The sequence below is a fragment of the Rattus norvegicus genome, chromosome 3, assembly GCF_021556685.1.
Source record: "Rattus norvegicus strain SHRSP/BbbUtx chromosome 3, alternate assembly SHRSP_T2T, whole genome shotgun sequence".
NCBI classification, from domain to species: domain Eukaryota; kingdom Metazoa; phylum Chordata; class Mammalia; order Rodentia; family Muridae; genus Rattus; species Rattus norvegicus.
Window position 1 is genome coordinate 151,788,521 of NC_141536.1, and position 22,978 is coordinate 151,811,498.

At 49.9% G+C, this 22,978-nt stretch overlaps 1 protein-coding gene across 2 annotated transcripts in view; it reads right to left on the reverse strand.

The window, feature by feature from the left end:
• Jph2 (junctophilin 2) overlaps positions 1-22,978 on the reverse strand; it is a 64,413-nt gene that overhangs the window by 5,098 nt on the left and 36,337 nt on the right. For both annotated transcript variants that reach the window (XM_087651121.1, NM_001037974.2), the window contains one exon: positions 387-505. In XM_087651121.1, the coding sequence (XP_087507247.1) occupies positions 387-505 (119 nt within the window). The remainder of the gene's footprint in view (positions 1-386; positions 506-22,978) is intronic.

Sequence of the window (22,978 nt, forward strand, 5' to 3'; positions counted from 1 at the left end):
CACACAGGCAGTGCCTGGTCCATTCTCCTCAAACTTTTGAAAGTTGCAGAGAGCCCTTTGACCCTCTCATGCACCAGAGACCTGCCCCTCATCCCAGCATCACCAGCGCCCCACCCCCACCCACCCCCCTCATCTGCCTTGCCCAGAGGAGAGTTAAGAGACAAGCAAGGGTGGGTTCCGCTTATAGCTGGGAACCTCAGCTATATCCCCAGTCTTGCGTAGAGGCAGAGATGTGCCCTCCTAAAATCTCATCTCCTGCTTACATCACACCCACAGGTTCCAAAACTCACAGGCATTCAGGGTTCCACTTAGGCATCTCCACCTTGCAGCAAATGAAGGGCCCACCCTGGGTCTGCCCTGCCCACCCCATCCCTGCCTGGCCCTACCTGGCTGGTAGAAGTCTGGAGCCAGCTCCTTGGCCAATGTACGGGCAATGTTGGACTCCTGGTTGGCAGCCAGGGCAGCCTGTTCTGCTGCCTCGGCCTTGGCTTTGGCATGGCTTGTCCTAAGGAAACAATACAGTGAGAGATTTACAATCTAGCCCTCTGCCCGTCCTCCCATGGACAGGATTCTCACTTGGGATGTCAAAGAGTATTCCAGCCCTCTTGTCCGGACTATTGGGCATTTCCTAGAACAGTCCTCCCATCTCTAGGGATACACAGACTACATTCCTCCAGCCTCCCTTGCAGCTAGGTATGGTCAGATGACTGCATCCTTCCCAGTGCATTCTGGGAAGACCTGAAGCTGGTCTGATCGATAAAGCCCTTTTGCCTGTTGCGTTTTAATACAAAGTTGTCACCCCAGCACAGTGTGTTTAGCCTCTTTCATTTCATAGTTCCTCTCTCCTCCTCTGGCCAGCCATTGAAATCTGTGGACCCTTCTCCAGACAATACTTTCTTTTGTTCTGAGGCAAGGTCTCATGATATAGCCCTGGGTGGCTTGGAGTTTGTTGTGTAAACCAGGCTGGCCTTGAACCCTTTAAAGATCTGCTCGCCTCTGCCTCTCGAGTGCTGGAAAAATCTCACCTGGCAGAACATTTGTTTTTATGACACAAAATAAGAGACAGGCGCGATGGCTCAGCCGGTAAAGGCGCTCGCCGAGCAAGCCTGAAGGCTGGAGTTGAGTCTCGTGAACCACATAAAGGTGGAAGGAGAAAACCAGCTCCACAAAGTTGTCCTGCGGCCTCCATGCACACACACACACACACACACACACACACACACACACACACACACACACACCATAGACACACATCAATAATAAGATCGATAAGGTTTCAAAGTACACGAAGCGCACAGAGCTGTGAGGAGCTGCAGCTGGATTGACACTGAGGAAACTATTGAAAAGAACAAATCCACGTGGCTGGAGTGATGGCTCAGGAACTAAAAACACATAACAGCTCTGCTAGCGGACCCGAGGACAGTCCCTAGCAGTGTGAGCACCAGGTAGCTCACAAGTGGCTTCAGTGGATCTGACAGCCTCTTTGGATTATCTGGGCACCTGCATTCACATGTGTGTACCCACACACAGACACACGAGGATTCGTCTTAAAAAGTAAACAAAAGAACAAAATCATAACACAGCATAAATCCTTTTTTGTTTGCTTATTTGTTTGATTTTTTTTTCGAGATGTGTTGTTGTAAAAATATATAAAATAGAAAGGTATAGGTGTCTTTTACCCCGCTGGGTCCTGCACCGCGGTGCCCAAGGTATCTGCTAGATATCTTGCCGGAAACACATCCCAACTCTTCGGCGGCCCAGAGTCTCTTGCCACCGCACACTTTCCTACACTCAAACCGTCACATAAAAGAACACACAACACAATAACTTTCGACCCAAATAGTAAGATATAATTGCCCACTTAAACATACAAAGCCCGGTACCATCCATCCCTTAAGAACATTAATAACAACCTGTAAATACACAGAGCAGAATCTTAGCATCACCTGCCATGGCTTCTCACTCTCTCCTCTCTCCCGTCTCCTCCTCTTCCTTCAAACTTCTCTTCCACCCATCCTTCCTTCTCCTCCAATGACAGGCCTCCTTCTATCCTGTACCTGCCCCTCACCTGTTCTTTACAAATTCAATGGGGAGGTTCTGGTGAAGTCACCTGATTCCTGAGTACTGACCAGGCAGCTGTCCTTGGGGCAGTGGAATTAGCATCAAAATACAGATAACTTCAGGGCAAACCACAACAGAGATGTGTTTTTCTGTGTAGCACGGCTGTCCTGGAACTCTCTCTATAGACCAGGCTGGCCTTGAATTCAGAGATCTGCCTTCCTCTGCCTCCTGAGCACTGGGATTAAAGACACATATATCCTTTTTCACCAACATTAAAAATATCTATCAGGGAGCTGGAGAGATGGCTAGACAGTTAAGAGCACTGGTTGCTTTTCCAGAGGTCCTGAGTTCAATGCCCAGCAACCACATGGTGGCTCATGACCATCTGTAATGGGATCTGATGGCCTTTTCTACCATTCAGGCAAACATGCAGATAGAGCACTCACATACATAAATAAATAAATCCTTTAAAATATATATCTATCAGGTATACTGAGCATCACAATGTGAAAGTTTAAATGAGCATAACTGGATGTGACAGCTCAAATCCACAGTCCTACATGTGTGACATGAACACCTGTTATTTCCACGGAGATATAGCAAGTATCCCCATGGCTTGCTGTCTGTCCCCAGATTGGAAGAAACTGCTGAACTTCAGTTCACACATGCACGGACGCTTGTGAACCCCGCCCAGTCCCTTAAGGCACGGGCCCTAGCTGCTGTGGGCACCAGTTGCCCATGATTCCATGCTACCGCAGAGAACTGCGGCCAGCCACGATACTGTGCTCAAAATGAAAGTGCCACTTCCACAGACTCCACCAGATGCTGGCTTACACCAGAGAGCTGAATGATGCCAGCCCACTCCCTCTGTGACCATCACAACCTCAAGGGCACAGTTCCCCACAGTCCCCTGTGCTCAGAGCAAACATGTCTGCAGCTGAGACCAGTCCTCGCCCAGCCCCTCCCTTTCCTGTGTATCTACTGCTGACTGCTCCCTCTCCGAGGACATTCTCTTAACAGTACTAACTTGGGAATCACTACCACACGCCATGTTTCTAGGGACGTGAACCTCCTAAATTCTATCCACAGAATCCACGGTGACCTGCAAGTTAAGAAATGCGGTAGAGGAGCCGGAGAGGTGGTTCAGCAGATAGGAACCCTAACCCTAACCTCATGGTGGCTCACGACCACCATCGATAATATCACTCTTCTGGCCTCTGTGGGTACTGCATACACATTGTGCGCATGCATTCAGGCAAAACACCCATACACGTAAAAATAACTAATACAAATATTTTATCAAAAGAAATTCAGTAGCTGGGCAGTGGTGGTGCATGCCTTTAGTTCCAGAACTTGGAAGGCAGAGGCAGGCAGATCTCTGAGTTTGAGGCCAGCCTGGTCTACAGAGGGAGTTCCAGGATAGCCAGGGCTACACAGAGAAACTCGATCTCAAAACAAAAAAAAAAGAGAGAGAGAGAGAGAGAGAAGGAGGAATGGGAATGGGAGGAAGAAGAGGAGGAGAAGGGGATGCAAAGAATCAGTAGAGTCAGCCAAATATTAGACCGAGGCTGGGGAGCCCTGCAGATGACAGGGAGGAAGGACCAGAGGAACCAGAGGGATCAGGGATACCACAAGAACACGGCCTACAAAATCAACTGTCTGACCTGGACTCAAGTGGGCTCACAGAGACCAGGAAGCCTGTATTAGTCTGCCCTAGGTCCTCTACGTGTATGTTATGATTGTGTAGCTTGGTGTTCTTGTGGGAAGCTGGGCTGTCTCTGACTCCTTTGCCTGCCTTTGGGACCTTTTTATCCCTACTGGGTTGCCCTGCCCAGCCTTGATGTGAGAACACGTGCCTGGCCTTATTGTAGCTTGCGATGCCATATTTAGTTGATGTCCCTGGAAGGTCTGCTCTTTTCTGAGGGGAGGTGAAAGACCGGGAGGTTGGATCCAGGGAAAGGAGAGGTGGGGGCAGGGAGGGGAAAGTGCAGTCGGGATGTAATATATGAGAGAAGAATAAATAAAACAAAAAATATTTTAAAAAAGGAAGGAAAAAGAAAGAAAGGAACTTGGCAGAGGCCTGAGCCTGCCAGTGTGTAGAGGGAAGGCTCCCCTCAGGCCCACGCTGGAATGCTACAAGAACAAACTTTGCACATTTGTTGTGTCACACTTGACATTGGAGAGATATTTGTATCAGCTGTTGGCACCGGTCTAACATGACTATCAGGGGAGTAAAGCCTACCCCAGTCACAGCCCAGTCTATAGCAGGCCAGGCACTGTTCTGAAGGAGTTACGAGGCTAGTTCAGTAATCATGGGAATGACTTAGGAAGCTGGTCCTCCCCTCCCCCCCCCATTTTAGATAGGAGGAAACTGAGGCACATGTGGGCTGATTAACCTGCTGAGAGGTAGCCACAGAATGTGGAAGTTGGAACTTTTGACCCTAATCCTCAATTCTGTGTATTTGGTCACTGCTCTGGAACATGCCTTCAGATGTGGCGGACACTAACCACGCAGGCTTCGGGTAAAGTAGCTCGTTCCCAGCCACATGACAGCAGAAATCTCTGATTACTACTGTACAGTGTGCCTAGAAGGCATATAGAATCCAAAGAGACAGTATGAGAAGACGTCTAATAAAGTGTCTGTGGAGGTTGGCGGCTGAGGAGGTTCAAGTTCAGTCAAGCAGGCATGGGACTCCAGACTTGAAGAAACATGGCCCTCAGGCTGAGCAAAGGTGGGGGGGGCCACGTAGAAGGAAGTAGTTTTGCTGCTGTTATAAATTGTAATGTAAATATTTGGGGGAGATAGATGTTTGCCAGAGGCTCCGAGATGCACAGGTTGAGGACCGCTGATACTGGGGCTTTGAGATGAGAAGAGCTCTAGCAAGTCTGAGCTATTGAGTCTCTGCAGATGTGCTAATACCTAAGAGAGATGATATACACATGGTTTTCCTCAGCCTCCAATGCTCAGCAGGCCCCAGGGAGAGTCCCCTTAAACTCCTACAAACTAGGGGTGTGTGTGTGTCTGTGTGTGTGTGTGTGTGTGTGTGTGTGTGTCCGAGCACGCTGAGTATATGCCATGTGCACATGTAAAGGCACGTGTAGAGGCCAGAGGTTCACATCTGGATGCCTTTCTCAGCTGCTTCTGCTGTTACTGCTGCTGTCTTCTTCTTCTTCTTCTTCTTCTTCTTCTTCTTCTTCTTCTTCTTCTTCTTCTTCTTCTTCTTCTTCTTCTTCTTCTTCTTCTTCTTCTTCTTTCCTCCTCCTCCTCCTCCTGTTGCTCCTCCTCCTCCTCCTCTTCCTCCTCTTCCTCCTCCTCCTCTTCTTGAGATAGGGTCTCTCACTGAACCCAGAGCTTCCCATGTTGGCTGGAATGCTTACCAGTAATCTCCTGGACTTCCCATGTTTCTGGCACGTGCCCCCAATCCCACCCTGCCCAGTAGATGTCATAGATATTCAGAGACAAGGCCAGCCAGTTCTGAGGATCTGAACTCAGGTCCTTATGCTTGTGAAGCACTTCACCCACTGAGCCCGTTTGTTTTGTTTCCTGTTTAAATCTATGCTCCCCTTTCTAACCTTCAAAACTGCCCTGAGAGGTAGCTGTTATGTAAGTGCAGTTGCTGAAGAAGGGCTTCTTGCTCAAGGGTGCAGCATGTAGCTAACGCAGGTGTTAGCCACGGGTGTGGCTCCTTTGACGCCCTGATTATTATCATAGAGGCTATTCCATCATCCCTCTTTCCAGAGGACAGAAGAAACCGCCTGAGTTGCACAGTGTGGACGTGACAGCATTGTGGGATTAAAGTCCATGCTTGCTTTTCATGTCGTAAGGAAGAGTGGAGTCTGACCTCCAAATCACACAGGTCAGATTCCCAGGCCCCGCTCTCTCGGCCAGGCCACACCCGCTCATTGCTGTTAGCTTCAGGACTGCATCAGTCCCGAGGACAAGCACACGGGCATCCCTGTACACAAAAGATTCAGGAGCTCCTCAGGCCATGGTGCAGGGCAGGGCGTGGGGATTGGCAACTATGGCCTCCAGCTTTGGCTCTGTGGGTTCAGGTGAGGTGAGACATTCAAATGCCAGAGTTCGGTAAACAAGACCAACCATGTTTTATTTTATTATTTTGCTTTTATTTTTCTTCCATTTGCCTGTGGGCCGTGTGCACATGTGTTTTGCATGTGTGGGGGCACACACGTGTGAGTTCATATGTGTGCTCATGTGTTGTGAATCATCCTCAACCGCTCTTCTACCTTACTCATGGAGACAGGGTCAACCAGAGTCTTGCTAGACGTTTGCTCTGGGCTCCAATCTCTACAAGCGGATGCTGGAGTTACAGGAGTGCTGCCACGCCCACTTGGTGTTAACATGGATGATGGGGGCCCAGACCTCTAGCCCTTATGATTGTGCAGTGAGCGTTTTCACCACTTAGACACCCAGCCCCCCAAAATCATATTTTAATCCAATATTTTACTGTAAAACTGATGCGAAAAAAGCCAGATGAGCTAATTAGGAAGAACATTTTAAATAAAGCCTAATCGGTCTCTGCACCTTGCTTTGTCCCAGTTCAACCCCACTGGGACCCTACAGCTCGGAATGTGGCCTACTCTTTGTGCCTCAGTTTCCCCATCTGTAGGAAGGAAACCATAATCCTCTCCTAGTTTCTGAGAAATTAAATGAGCAGCAGGTGGGAAGTGTCCCCCACATCATGATGACAATCTAGACAGGTGACGATGGTGGTGGTTAAGGCCGAAAGATACTTTTGACATCAGAACAGAATGGTGGGTGAGTCACCCACTGGTCAGTCTGACCCGTGCGTGGGTATGTGGGAGGAAAAAGCCCTGCGTTTTGGGGATACAGTTCTCTGGGAACCTGAAACCTCAGGTGGTGGTGGAGAAAGAGAAATGCTAGGCCAACCTTCCTAATGAGAAGATGCCCTTTTTTGGTCATAAGAGCTGAGGGAATCTCCTTTCTGATGCCTTGGGAAACTGGCAGCCTGCACCCAGAGCCCTCGAGGATCCTGGCCACTGTCGCTAGGGCAGCCAGCAAAGGCACGGAGATGGAAGTGGCCACAGCACAGGCCCCAGCATCAGCACCACTGGACCACTGGACGCTCGTCGGAACCCCAGGCATGAGACCCATGTGATGGCAGGAAGCACCCACTGCACAGCCTGGCGGGTTGACCCCTTATCCACCTTTCCCTCAGCACCCACTGGTCTGGGTTCTCTGACTCCCCAAGTTAGCACATCTTCTGCCTTCCGCTTCCTTCCCCATCCTTGCCGTACACATGTGTCCAGAGAATTGATTTGTCCCTATACCTGAGGGCCTCACCTTTCGTGAGCTTCCAACCATTCTCTAAACGTAGCCCAACTATGCTACATGGCATGCTTTGAGGCCCCTCCACTAGAGGTGATCGATCTTTGGAGGATCACCAAGTATAGCTCAAGGTAGCCTTAGAGTGAAGGACAGGTGACACTGCTGTCACCAGAAGGCCATAGCTTTCAGTTGGGTACCACTCGGGGTGTGGCCATAGCACAGGCCCCAGCATCACCACCACTGGCGGCTCATCGGAAATGCAAATTCTTGAGCTTCGCCAGAAACCTACTGATTTGGAATGGGAGTGACCTATGCCACCTAACTCCCAAGCTATACAGCCACTCTGCTGCTGACTCCAGGTAGAGAAGCACGTGTCCACAGAGCTGAGCTTAGCTCCCTCCTAGGCTGTCCCCAGCCTGCTGGTGAGAGTTGGAGTGGGAGCTTTGGATGGCTGTCTTTAGACACCAATGTTCTCCCCAGTCCAGGCTGTAATAGAAGATACTGGACTACTTCCTTCCCTCTACCCCAGACCACCCCCCATATCCAGATGGGTCTCCTAGGGCAGCGCTGGGCCTGCTAGGGGAAGGAAGGGGAGCAGTAACTGGGGCAAGGGGAGGGGCAGGGTGAAGATGCTCTTCTTGGTGGCTTTCGGATTATCTTTCAGCAGCTGGGTTAAAAATAAGGCTGGTCATTTTGGAACGGTGCAGGGCCATCACTCAGCGCAGCCACCTTGGGGAGCATCCCCACCCAGCTCCCTTTTCCCCATCGTTGGGCTCTCAGCTGCTTAATTAAAGCCAGTCTCTTCTCCCTGCAGTCCACACCACACATTAGTGGCTTTGAGGAGCCGAAAGGGGGTGCAGTCCAACTCCTGGATTTAGCTTGGTCTGTTCCCTAGCCTGGAAGACACTTCCCATCGCTTTGTTCATTCACTTGTTACAACTTGGTGGGCTGTCAATTGTGAAGCAGGCACGATTCTAGGCCCCTCAAACACAACTGCCAATAGCCCTGCACCCCCGTACCCCTGTTGAAGTTAATGCAGGGCTCGGCCAAATACAGTACATGGTCAAGTACAGCCCCTAACTGTTTTGTACCAGCCTGGCTAAAAGTGGTTATTTTATTAAGTGGTTGGAAAGAAGAAGAAAAAAAAAAAAACAGCCAAAGGACTAATATTTTCTAATGTGTGAAAATGGTCTGGGATTCAAATTTCGCTGTCTGTATAAAGTTTTAGTGGCGTGCAGACACATTCATTTGTGTACTGTCTGGAGTTAGGTGGTTGCCATAGAGACCGTAGGATGAGCAGAGCCAGAAGTATTTCCCTTCTGGTCTGTTAAGAGAAAAGTCTGCAGCCCTCTGCTCAATGCAGAATGAAATGTTTCTTTTCCTCCAGAGATCACTAATATTCATCTGGCTATCTGCTCAGCACTTTGCACTCTGTACCATGGGCTACTGGACGGGCATGAACGTGGTGGGGTACTGTCACATTCTAGGGATCCAGCCATCTTGCCCACCAGGTGTCCCTGCCATACACCCCACACAATAGCAGGAAACGAGTTGTTAAGCTAGTCAGCTAAGAGCCTGGGGAAAGGGCTCACTTGGTAAAGTGCTTGGCGAAGCACCATGCATGCAGAAGAACCTGAGTTTGGATCCCCAGCACCCAGCGTTAAAAACTAGGCTTGGGGGCTGGAGAGATGGCTCAGTGGTTAAGAGCACAGACTGTGCTTCCAGAGGTCCTGAGTTCAAAGCCCAGCAACCACATGGTGGCTCACAACCATCTGTAATGCGATCTGATGCCCTCTTCTGGTGTGTCTGAAAACAGCTACAGTGTACTCATACATAAAATAAATAATAATAATAATAAACTAGGTTTGGTGGCATATATCTGCAACCCCAACCCTGGCGAGGCATAGACAGATGAATCCGTGGGCTCGCTGGCTGGCCACTCTAGCCAAATTGGTGAGTCCAGGTTCCGAGAGAGACCCTGTCTCTCAATAAATAACTAGAGTGGGTTTTCCCCGCCCACCTTTACCCAGGTCCTGAGGACTGAACCCGGGTCTCCAGGCTTACAACACAAGCATCTTCACTCGCTGAGCCAGCTGGCCTGCTTTCCACGGTCTTAAAGGTACTCTCTGAAGCACAAAAGCTTCAAGTTGGGACGACGACGCTGAATTCCCCTTTTCTTTTGTTATCTGGTCTTTGGGTTTCATATCTAAGAACTCTTGTGCCTACACCAAGTTCACAAAGATTTCCTTCTACCATCTCATCTGTGTGTGTTTGCAGTTTCCATTCTCCTATTTAGAGATGTTCAGGATTGCTTCTAAAAGGGGAAAAGTTAGACGGACTCTGTCACCGATTTTTTTTATAAGTGGGAAAACCGAGGAAGAGAGAAGTCAAGTCACTTACCCATTGGATTATTAAAGTGAGAGTTGAGCCTTACATGGCCCCTGCTCTGGAAAGATGAAGAGTCTGGGGGGAGAGATAAGACAAGGTGAAATGTCTTGAGAGTAGAATGAAGGGAAGGTTGCTGGGAGGGGAACGCCCCCTGGGCACGTTACACGGCCATAACTGGCATCTTATTTGTATTTTATAATATGTAAACACAGATATAGGTTTATTTTCTCATATTCTAAATTTTAAAGATATATTTTATAAATATGTATCATAAAATAATAATATTAATTCGCTGTAGGAAACTTTGGAAAGCAAGTAGTTTTATAAAGGAAAAACTGCCACTCATATTTTAGTGTTTGGAGGTGTTAGGAGCACAGGCGTAATGCTGGGTGGCTTGAAATTCCTGTGCCTTAATTTTTCCATCTATAAAATCATGATATAAACAGCCCTGCAGTCGTAGCATAAAGTTCCTGAATTATACAGCCAAGCAACATACAGAAACCACTTGGAATGGGGTGGGCCCTGTTATGATGATTAATCTCAGTTAGCAACTTGGTGGGATCTAGACCCAGGAGGGAGACAAACCTCTGAGCACACTTGTAGGAAAATACCTTGTTTAGATTCATTGAGGTGAGGAAACCTGCCCACTATGGGTGGCACCATTCCCTAGGCTTGGGAAAAAGGAGGAAGTGAGCTGAACACAAGCATTCATCGTTCTTTGTCTCCTCACTATGGATGTGATGTGACCTGTCACTTCAAGCTCCTTCTCCCTCAACATCCCCTCTGAGATGGCCTATACCCTCAAACTGTGAGTCAAAATAAGCCACTAAAGTGGACATCAGAGGTGGCATTGGGGTTGTAGGTTCAAGATCTAATCAATACCCACCCCCAGTCCTATGCAGAGCCTCCCCACCATGGAAGCTTGTTCTAAATCCCTGCAGGATGGGGGAAAGGGTGCAGCTCCAGATGATTGTGTTTTATTTAATGATGGTCTGCTTAGGGGAGAAGCCTCCTATACAGAATCTGCTCCAGTGAGGGAGTGGGAAGGTGAATGGAGACGCAGTCCTTCCAATCTTAGATGCAAGATGTAGCGGCCTTGGCTCCCTACATTCAGCCTATTGTCCTATTCAGGTGGCTGAAAACTAGTCCCAGATACCCACCTCCTGATCACAGGAACCTGCGAGTGTCCCCTTACATGGCAAACAGGCCTGGCAGATGTGAGATGGGGATTGTGGGGGGGTTAGGTAGGCCCTACATGTAATCGCAGGTACAGTAAGGGGCACACCAGGAAGAACTGGCAGCGGGGAAGAATTGATATACGGAGACCAGAGGGGTGCCCTAAGGATGCAGGAATGGCCGCAAGCCAAGGGTCAGAGTAAGGACCATTAGAAGCTGGAAAGCAACGGCTGGACTCCCCTCCCAGAGCACACGGTAAGAACCAACCCTGCTAACATCGACTTTAGCCAGTGACATTCCTGAAAGAACTTCCAGCTCCAGAAATAAGAGAAAGATCCTCTGGTCCCGAGTTTGCTGTCGTTGGCTATAGCAAGCACCAAGAGGAAGCTGTAACTGCTAAGATCGCATTCAACTCTGAGACACCCCAGTTCCCTGGAGGAGAAATGCTGGCACAGAACACTCACGTAAAGGTTGCAGCTCGAAAGAGCTGAGGCTTCTCCAGTTGCCAACATGTGGTTCTACTCCAATATCACAGTCTTTTGTATAACTACCGGGCCCACGGACCAGCCTTCAGTCACAGTCCAGAACAGCGAGTGACTGAAAATGGCCTTAAGCCAATCTCTTCCTCCAGGGGTGTTGTGGGGACACTACATCCCTGTAGCCCAGAATGGGTGGTTACCAGCAGGATCTCTTCCCTGAGGTGGCTGGTCTGTGGAGAGCAGTAGTTATGGATAAGACTATGAGGCTGGGCCACACTTTGGCAACTGGAGAAGCCACAGCAGGGAATCATGGGCCTGCAAACCCACCAGAGCTGGCTGGGCAGAAGACAGGGGCCTTCGGGACCACTCAGGAAGCTTCCCTTCCAAAACAGTTCATTCACAGGCTGAGGTACATATTCAGTCCGTTCATGGGCTACATATATACACAGCATGCTTGCCTACCATTTGTCAAGCCTGTTTCCAGCCCAAGCACCAAATGGGGAAAAATAAACTTCCTTATTTTGTTTGTTTGTTTTTTTAAAAAGGCAGGGTCTCTCTATGCAGTCCTGGCTCTCCTGTAATTTGTTATGTAGACCAGGCTGGCCTTGAACTTGCAAAGATCCTGCCTGCCTCTGCCCCTTAAGTGCTAGAGTTAAAAACCTGAGCCACCACACATGACTGGAAAAGTAACCCTTGAAGGGACAGCATTCAGAAGCCACCATGCTAATGAACCAATGGATGTATTAGCTTAGGAGCCCACCTTCCTAGCGGGTCCATCGCTGTCCTGGTTTGCTAACAGGGCTGTGAACACAGAGACTTAACTAAGCCATCAAGGTTAGGATCGTGGGCTCTGTGATCATGTCTTGTGGATCTGAATCCCAGATGCCCTCCCCCTAGACCCTTCCTGTGTGACCTGCACAGATCACTTAACCTCTCTGTGCATCCATTCCTGAAGGTCACACTCTGGTCTAACTTCTCTTTGGACGTGTGCCAAGTCTAGTGGCTTGCTCTAACAAACAAGATCTGTCCAAAGTGATAGATATAAGTTTATAAAAGAGCGTCACTCCTCTCTGGCTTGCAATCTGCACCAACAGGTGGGTAGTTGGGATGGCCAGCACACACACGCCAACGGGAAAGGGGTGAGCCTGGAATTCCATTGCTGACTCCCACCAAAACAGGAAGATGGAAAAGGGCGGGCCATAGCTCAGAGGTCCAGTGCCTGCCTAGCTAATGCACAGCAAGCCACACAGCAGCCAGTAGGAGAGCCCCCTCAGGCTTATGGGTTGACTTAATGTGGTGCCTGGCAGAGCAGGCCTCCCACAAATGGTAGCTGCTACTTTTTGCTGACGGGGTGCTTTGTGTCTCCCCAAGGGTTGAACTTGCCACCCTGGGGTGTCTGGGTCTGCTGGGATGTCTGCCCCAGCAGAGCTTGCTGACTTAGCTGTGAGGGTGCTCAACCTGCCCCACCCACCTGGTGAGAGTGAGGCCATGGCATCTAGCAGACCCAAGTCAGCAGACTGGGTGTGTCTAAATAAGGACAAGGCGCCCAGGATTGCACTCCCTGAGCCCCAGGAATGTGACAGCTGAGCCCTCTCCGCTCAGCACCGCCCCCACCCCACCCCACCCCACCCCACTCCCGGCCTCCAGCCCCTCCCCAGGTCGAGCTCAGCTGTGGCATTCCAACTTTCTCCAGAGCAGCCCCCAGTGGCACCCACACGGGCCTCAGCCCCACCCCAGGGTGAATGGAAACTGATAAGGACTCTGGGAGGAATTCCAAGTAGCTCCCATATGCTTTTGGGACCTGGCAGCCTCGGCCCCAGCACCTCCATGGAGACCCTGCAGCAAGAGGCTCCAGAGAGAGCCCTCCTGCCCACAACCAGAAATCCCACTCCTGGTTCCAAAGGTGGTCCTAGTGGCAAAGCTGATATAGGTCATGGCAGGCTACAGAAGAGCTGTTCACCACCACTGTCTCTCACCACGGAACCTGTCAAGAGCTACCGTGATAAGTCCTTGCGTATGGGATGGTGGAAAGCCAACAGCCACTGTGAGCCGCACACTGTCAGGGGACCTAGCCCAGATGTGCCTGCTGAGTGATGGTTTGAACAGGGAAACTCTGGTGACACATGACCTGGATTCCAGTCGCCCCCCCCCCCCCGGCCCTTCAACTTTTTTTTTTTAATTACATTTGTTTACTAGCTGATTGGTGTGTGAACACTGTGTGGTTTCGTTCATGTGAATGCTCCTGTGTGTTTGTCTAGAGGCAAGAGGAGAAGCCCTGTTTACCATCCTTCAGCTGCTGTCTACCTTTTTTTTTTTTTTTTTTTTTTTGGTCCTTTTTTTTGGAGCTGGGGACCGAACCCAGGGCCTTGTGCTTCCTAGGCAAGCGCTCTACCACTGAGCTAAATCCCCAACCCCTGTCTACCTTTTTTGAGACAGGATCTTTCACTGGCCTGGAGCTCCCCAAAGTAGGCAAGGCCAGCCGGCCTGTGATCCCGGGGGGCACCGTCTGTCACCTCTTTTCCCAAACTGGCACTACAAGTGCATTAACAGACCCTTCTGTTGGTGGTCTGTTTTTATTAGATTTATCCAGTTTTTATTTCATGTGTGCAAGTGTCCTGCCTGTGTGAATATGTATGTGTACCATGTATACCTGTATCCACAGAGGTCAGAAGAGAGCACCAAATCCCCTAGAACTGGAGTTACAGATGCTTATGAACCACCACGTGTCTTCTGGGAATCGAACCTGAGTCCTCTGAAAGGGCAGTGAGTACTCTCAACCACTGAGCCACCTCCCTAGTCACAGCTCTACTGAGCGCACCGTCTCATCAGCTCGCACCCTACTTTTTTCCTTGCTCTATGACTTCAGACAGGTTGCTTTACTTTCTGTGCCTTGGTGTTTCCCTTTGTGAAATGGGAGAAACCCCAAAGTCTTGGTATCTGGGGCACCAGAGACCATCGAGTACCTGAGACCATAAGCAGCTGTCAGTGACTATACCTAGAGCCAACCAAGACTCCCCAAACCCGGGGACTATACCGCACCAGGAAGCACACTCAGGCGAGAGATGACCCTGTCTCGCTCACAGCTAAAACCCCTGCATCACTGACTAAATACCATGCCCGGCACACAGTAGGTGTGCAGCTGCAGCAATGAACTTCACACCCAACACATAATAGGTGCATAGGAGTTGAAGTTTTGCTCTGGATGTAAAGGATTTGACTCAGATTTTCCCGGGAAGAATAACCCACCCTATACAATGAAGGTATTTAAAACCAAAAAAAGCAAGGAATTTGATACAGTAGTTCAGAAACATTTGCTGAGTCTTAAGAGGTCACAGGCCTGGGCCTGGAGTGGTAAAAAGAAGGAGCATGAGGTGTCCTCCCAGGAGAAGACAGAAAAACAACAGGTTTCAGGCCCGCTGACCAACCGTATGACTAAGGATATGGAAGGCTGAGAGGCTCTCAGAAAGCAGCGTGGCCTTGGGTAGAGCTAGGGAACGAATCAGATGGGAGGGAGCGCTCAGGGGAAGATGGGGGATGGGAGGGACAGTCAGAGCAAGACCTGAGAGGTGGACTGGGAGTGCAGGTGGGGGGCATGGCGGATGATGGGTGGCTGAGGACAGAGGTTCAGGGGTTAGGCATCAAAATGAGTCCCTGGTCCATCCCAGTCACTGAATCTGTGGTTCTACTTCCTGCCAAAGCTAGCTGGATTGCCCCCAAAACCCAATACGGCTAAATCTACACGGTTTTGCTCAATGGCTGGAGAGGTACCTCACTCAGTACGGGGCACAAAGCCCTGAGTTAAATCCCCAGCGCCCATGTAAAAATGCCAGGCACGGCAGTCCATCCAGTTCACCAAGTGGCTGAGGCAGGCGAGCGGCTCACCAACCAGTCTCCACTTCTTTCTGGGCACACATCTAGGCTTTGTCCCAGGGGTCCTTTCAGGCCACGTGACTATCTCTGGCCAATAGAATGTGAGAGAATCTAACAGTGCTTCCCAGCCTAGCCAATCACATCCTTCCATGGGTATCCTGGGATGTGTTCCCTCCCTTTACCGATGAAGAGAATGTGGCCTTAGAAGCCATATGCTAAAAACAGCAGAACCATGAGGTAGATGGTTTCTAGCCCCTGAATTGTCACATGGAAGAAGGACTTTACATGAGCAAGAAGTAAATAGAAACAAGTCCTTATCCCTACAAGCAAAGGGACGGAAAGGATGGGGTTTGAGTGGCCCCGCCCCCTTCCTTCCACTCTTGGGGCTCTTCTAGCGCTCCGGCAGTCCTTGGCCATGAGATGAACTGCCCAAAAGACAGGGTAAAAGGACAGCTGCTGTCTTCAGGTGAGATTCTGGTGGACACCATTTGTTTGAGTATCCGTCCCTTTCCCACAAGAATGCCAAAGACTTGACAGCTGTGAACTCCTGCTGTATACGAGGCCTGAAAAAGCTGGGAATGCCTTTTGCTCCTTGGCCTCCAAAAGTCTAGTTCCTAAAGGACAGGCTCTCACAAATCTAATTCTTGTAGGACGGCCCCTTACAACACTGATGCCCACGTCCCCTTCCTGCTCTGGTCCTTTGAGTGGAGGAGGGGCAGGAGAAATCTTTCAGGCCAGTGTTCCTTTTTGTGTGTGCGTGGTGAGGCGTGTGCGCATGTCTGAGTCACTGCGTGCATTCGTGATGTTCATGTATAACGCGGAGCACATCAAGCGTTCTACTCCAGCTCTCCACCTTATTTCCATGGAGTGGCTCCCCAACTTGAGCCTGCAGCTAGGCGAGCAGTTAGCGAGCCGCAGTGGTCCGTCTGTTTCCTCTTGCCCACATGGTTACAGTTGCTCAAGGAGCCACGCACAGCTTTACTTGAGTGCTGGGGGTTCCAACCCAGCCCCTCATGCTTGTGTAGCAAGAACGTTTACTCACTGAGCATCTCCCAAGCGCCTGTGGATACCGATTCTGTTGGTTTGCTCGAAGGGCAGAAAACGATCTTTGGTTCAAGGCTGGTCATTAAGTGGAATTATTAAAATTCCATTTCTTTCTTTCTGTTTGTTTTTTTTTTTTTTTAACAGTGTCTCATGTGTCCCGGGCTGCCTTTAAACTCGCTATGTCCTGGAGAATGACCTTGAACTCCTGGTCCTTCTGCTTCTACCTCTCAAGCATGGGGATTATATGCATTTGCCATCATGCTTGATTTAAAGTTCATTGCAATGACCATTTGCAAGTAAAGATATGTGGACAAAAGGGTATGCTGTGTGACACTACAGCTTCCAGGACAAGATTATCACCATCACCACAATCATCGCCATCACCACGATCATCATCACCGTCATCACCATCATCACCATCACCATCATCACCATCATCATAATCACCATCATCATCACCATCACCACCACCACCACCACCACCACCACCACCACCACCACCACCATCACCATGACCATCATATCTTAATTTATTTTATTTTGGGAAGAAGGTTGCAAGGGTAGAGGGAGATATAAAGGGACAGGGAGGTGAGTGGGATTGGGGTACATGATGTGAAATTCCCAAAGAATCAACAAAAAGTTTTTAAAAATGTCAGTTGAGCCAGTCATGGCGACTCACTAGTCCCAACACTACAGACACTGACACAAGACAATCACAAATTCAAGACCAGCCTGGACTACAAAGTAAGACGATGTCTCAAAGCCAAAAGGAAAAAAAAATCCATTCCATTTCAATCATCCTGACCACATCAATAAGAAAAGTCTCATTTGGTGCTTGTGTGCTCTCCCGCTCTGTGTGTGTGTGTGTGTGTGTGTGTGTGTGTGTGTGTGTGTGTGTGTGTATGAGTGTGTGTGTGTGTGCTTTCCCTCTGTGTATGTATGTGTGTATGTGTATGTGTGTGCATGTGTGTGTGCATGTGTGCATGTGTGTGTGTGTGTGTGCCTTCACTTGCTCTCTCTGTCTCTGTGTTCACTCACTCTGTCTTTTTCTGTGTGTGTGTTTGTGTGCGTATCTGTCCTCTCTCTCTTGTTCACTTTCTCTCCTTCTGTCTGTCTTACTAATGGGAACCCAACCTTCCCATTAACTCTGGGGTGCTCCCCAGCAGATGTTCATTCCAAAAGCCCCAAGAGCCCACACTCCACCTTTGAGCTACATCACTAACTCCCAAAGAATGGAAAAGTCAGCAGCCAACAGCCCCAAGACTGAACTCTGAGCAAACCACCGAAGGAGAGCTTTGTGGTATCTTGCCTTGTATGATTTTTTTTTCCTTTTGGCTAACTTCTTTAATCTGCTTCTGGATTTTTACTTATGGTTTTATACAACTCCTTGGTCACAATTAATTTAGGTTTAAGAAATTCAAGATACTTTTATATAGTAAGGGACAACTCATTCCGATGGTAGGTGGACACGCCATGGTTGGGATAGGTACCTCTGCAGCCAGCCTCTGGAAACCTCGCTTTAGCCCATAGTTACAGGGCTGGTCCCTAGGATTCTATCTGAAGTCATGTTCCAGACAAGCTATGTTATAACAGTGGCCGCTCAAGGTTGGGATGTGGCAAAAGCCAAGCACGGAAGTGGATCGACAATGGGTTCTGTTGTCCTTGCTGTTCCTACCCCGTGGATGTGAACACAGCACACAGAACACAGACCTCTGAGAAGTCAGATCCCACCAAGATTCACAAAGTTACCCCCAAGTATAGCCAAGCAGTGGCAGAGGCCTCCCACCCAAACAGGAGTCAGAATGGAGATAAAATGAAGCCACTGCCCTGTGCTTAGAGGAGAAGCCACTGCCCTGTGCTTAGAGGAGAAGCCACTGCCCTGTGCTTAGAGGAGATTTGTTCCAGAAGTTTGCTGACCTGCGGGAGAAGTGATGTGTGCCCGGCATGACCTGACTCAGCATAGAAACACGCAAACAGCACATTCAACAGCTGCCCAAGAAACTCAACAGCTGCCCAAGAAATGAGTTACTTGCGAGTGCAGAATAATCAGAGAAAGGCCTTTATTCACAACAACACAGAAAGGTCTCTAATGTATGCAACTTACAGAAGAAAAACCCAAAATTTACAACAGTACGTATGATAAGCAAACTTCACTCAATAAAGAGGAAATTATGGCACTGGAGGAATGGCTCAGCTCTTCCAGAGGATGGGGATTTGGTTTCCAGTACCCATGTCAGAAGGCTCACTCACAACTGCCTGTAGGCAGCTATCTGTTAACTCCAGGCCCAGGGGTTCGGAAGCCACCCATGGGCCAATCCCTCTTGTGGGCACCTGCATACATGTGGGACACACACACACGCACACACACACACATATACATACACACACATATACACACACATATACACACACATACACACACCTCTACTAGGGAAATGTTTTACCACTTAACTAGAACCCCAGAACCTTAGCTCTGTGTGTGCCCCTCTCTCTCTCTCTCTCTCTCTCTCTCTCTCTCTCTCTCTCTCTCTCTCTCTCTCTGTGTGTGTGTGTGTGTGTGTGTGTGTGTGTGTGTGTGTGTGTGTGTACTTGCTCCAATTGCCTCTTAAAGGGGGAATTGAGCTAAGGTGGAGGGCACCCAAGCCTCTAACAATTCCCTTTCCAAAGGACCCACTCTGTGGCATCTGCCCTTGACCTGGGGATCAGAGTCCCATGCTCCCCACTCACCCCTGGCCAAACTCATGTAGGGCCACAGCGAGCTCTGTGAGATTAGAAGTCACAGTTTAGATACTGGGTTGCTATGACCTTGTGCTAATTCCACTTCCCAGATAGGATTGTGTGAGGCCAGAGCTGGAAGGAAGGGCACCTCAGCAGTTACGTGAGAAGCCAGTGTAAGGGGTAATGGTTTGCCCGTTGATGGCTTTGGAGATGGGACTCTATGCAGCCACTTCTGTCTGTGGTCCCACACCACACCCTCCTCAAGGTAGCAAAAGACAGGCTCTTTCCTGGGTGACTAGTGGGGGTGTGGAGCTCTAGGGGGTTTGCAAAGAGAGCTTGTCCTGTGTCTGGCTCTGCAGTTGGAACCACCAGGAGGTAGATAACAGTTATAACATTAAATGACCTTTGCTGATGGTGTGCCAGGCAAGGCAGATAGAACTTTAGAGACGCTTTACACAACTCATTTCAATGTGCTTGCACATACCCTTGGCGGTCAGCAATGGCGGTCAGCACCAGGTTCACTTCTACCACCTTCCACCGTTAGGGAAACCAAGGCTCCAGGAAATGTTTGCCTAGGGAGCAAGTGTTACCCAACCCCAAAGCTTGCATTCCTGGGCATAAATGCGACTCTACCCAGAAAGCCTGGGACAGACATTGGAATAGATATTAGCAGCTCGCCCATGTACCCTTTCTTCCCCACAAGCAGAAGCCTGTTTACTCAGGGAAGTGTTGCATCTGTCTAAAATCACCTTTGTGTCTGGCTAAAATACACTGACCCTTGGGATGGGGTGAAGCTCCAAGGTGGTGGTGGCGAGGGTGCTGCCTTTACCAAGAGTAGAAGTTATAGCATCTGACCTTCCTCCTCTTCTCAACTCCAGGCGTGCTCTGGCCATGAAGTATGACGATAAAAACTACTCTCTAAAGACAGCGGGAGGAAAGACAATGACATGGGTCATTAAGAATGTACTAGAGTGGCCACAAGCCCCAGGGAAGGCACCACTGGCAGCCTGCCTGGCCCTCCAGATCTCAGGGGCAGAACCAGAACCTGTAGGAAGAAGCCACAGGAGGGAAGAAAGCCTCCTCCTAGCCTAGCAGATCCCAGGGCTAAGACATCCAAAGTTGGTCTCAGCCGAGTCTAGCGGTGCTGTGCCCCGACCCCTGCAGAAGCAGAGGTAATGAGTGAAGTTGGCAGAGGCGGTGAGCAGACATTCTGACTTTGGCAGGGATGGCACTCGATGGCCTTGCATGCTTCAGCCACACACACACCTTTGGAGGTGAGGAAAGGAAGGACCCTGCGATGTGTGCCCAGTTCTGCATGGCATATGGCGATGGCCTGAAGTGACCTGCAAGGCCACACAAAGGCACTGCCCGACAACGTTCCCAGCAGTTAAAATGTTTTCTCTCTATGCTGTCCAAAATGGCATCTGGCAAGCATTTGAAATGTGGCTACCACACCTAGGGATTGGAACGTCTAATCACCTTAATTAAAATAGCCATGTGTGAGGACTAGGGAGAGGACTTAAGTGGTAAAATGCTTGCCCAGCAGCCTGACGTCAGCCCTCACAGGAAGGTCAGGTGTTGTGGCAAATGCCTGTGATTCCAGAGAGGGGAAGGCAGAGACAGGTGGATCCTGGGGCTCATGGCTCAGCCAGCCCAGCCTATTCTGCACTCTTTGGACCAGTGAATTATCCTGCCTCAAAAAATAAGGCAGACAGCTCCTGAGGAACTGTACCCAAGGCTGAATCTGTCTTCCACATGTACATAGTACATGTACAACCACACGTGTGCACTCACATGACCACACACACACACACACACACACACACACACACACACACACACATACAGTAGCCAGCAGACAACATCTATTTCCACCAACAGTCCCTACCTCTGGTCTCCTCGTCTGCTAGTCCCTCTGTTTCCCTGCCTGTCTCATTTCTAGGAGCCCACTCTGTTCCAGGCACACTCCTGTAGTAGCACATCTATGACACACTTCTCTTTGCACACAGCCTGCTCTTCCCAGACTGCACGTTGTCTCTGCACTCTGTCTCCTGCGTGTCTTTAACTGCTATCTTCAGTGCAGTCCTCCCTGGTCACTAGGCTACTTTGGTAACAAAGAAGGATGTCTCAGACCTTCAGGCTTTCTTGCCCAAGCCTGACACACAGTAGGCCCTTCATAAACACACAGTGGGCTCTCCATAAACACGTGCTGAATGTGTTGTGTTTGAAGGCTGAAGTGGGCGTATGGGGGTGCCTCTGCTCTGAAGGTCTTTTCTACCTGCTTTTTGAGGCTTCTGCATACGCCGTGTACTATACCAGGTCTGGTGTGCATAACACAACGACTTCAGACCAGACAGGAGCTTAGAGCCTTCCTGAGCTAAGCGAAACCTGGCAGATAGGCTGGTGTTAGTAAGGAGAACAGCGAGGGAAAGGTGTTTCGGGCTAATGGGAGCACACTTCTGAAGAACCATGGTCAGGAAAGAAAGCCGTCCTTGGAGGAACTCTGGCTGAGCACAAGCTGATGGGACATTAGTGTGGGATAGTCTGGTAGAGTAACCTGGGTTCACAAAAGGAAGGCTCTAGAAATACTAGGAATCTGTGATTCCTCCTACAGTGACATCTCTAGCTTCTACACAGCGTCTCCTCTACCTAGCCCTAATTTCTCCCACAGTAGCGAAGGATGTCTATGTGAGGTTAGACTCACCAGGTGCCATCACAGTCCCCTGAGCCCAACTGTCCTCTGTCCACCCAGAGCTTGCTTGGATGGAGTTCTCTAGGTAGTCCTGTCATCCCACACAAGTCCAAACCCAAACCAGAAGTGGGGTGACTTCTGATCCATGGAAGACTCGGTAAATGAGAAATGGAGAGGGGGAAAATCATGGGGGTCCCACTGTCTCAGACAAGTCCAGTCCATGTGGTCCAAGGCAGTGACCTCATCACACAAGCTTGTACTGGCTCTGCCCCTCTTTCCTGTCTCGCCCTCCCACTCCCTCTCATCTCCTTCCTCAAATTATCTCCCAGGTAAACTACATGCATGGAACCCTCACCTCACCTCCACCTCCTGTAGTACGGAGATTAAGGGACCCATCGGCATGCTCGCCAGAGTGGGCAGGCTGGCATTGGTAGGGAATCACTCTGGCTGCATTCAGCAGCAAGAGGAGGGGAGACCCACGAGGGGCCTTCAAGAGGACAGTGAGAGGGGCAGGTAGTGCTATAACTGAAGGAAGGGGCCGGACTCGGGCATTACAGCCCACGGTGCTGTGGAGGCCTGTCCGGGAGAGCCAGCCTTGCCCTGTGCCAGCATTCTATCCCAGCCTGGCCCTGAGACCTGCTGCAAAGACTATTTTTAGAGAGCTGTGTGTTTGCTTGGAGGGTTTGAGGCCTGGTTTTATTTTTAACTCTTTTCCCGTGGTAGGGCTTGACTGCTCTGGACTAAAGGAAGGGAAGTGGAAGTCGAACCCAGCTTTGGAAGCCCAGAATGGCAAAAGCCAACGCAACTTGTGGAGGAAGCCTGCAGCTGGAGCAGGCTGGTTTCATCCACTTCACTGCCTCAACGTCAGGGACGGGGGAGGGAGATAAAATGCCCGTGGCCTCTACTCATTGAACACCCACAGGACTCCATGGCAACACAGAGAAGCCCATAGCGCCCCTATCACATGTCATCCTGCCATAACCCCAGGAGGCAGGGTCACTGCTGCTCCATTCTACAGATGAAGAAAGTGAGGTGAGGGAGGAGGATAGGAACCCAGTTCCCCAGTGATCCTAGCTTATGGGGCCATCGTCTCTGCCAGACTGAAGCATGACCAGGCAGCCAACGTCTGTCCACGACGACAGGGTAAACTTGACCCCTACTGACCCCTAAGAGCTAGGAGGCCGTCTCTACCTGAGGCTCGACTGTGTCTGCTGTCTTGGGGGTTTGTGCTGCTTTGCTCAT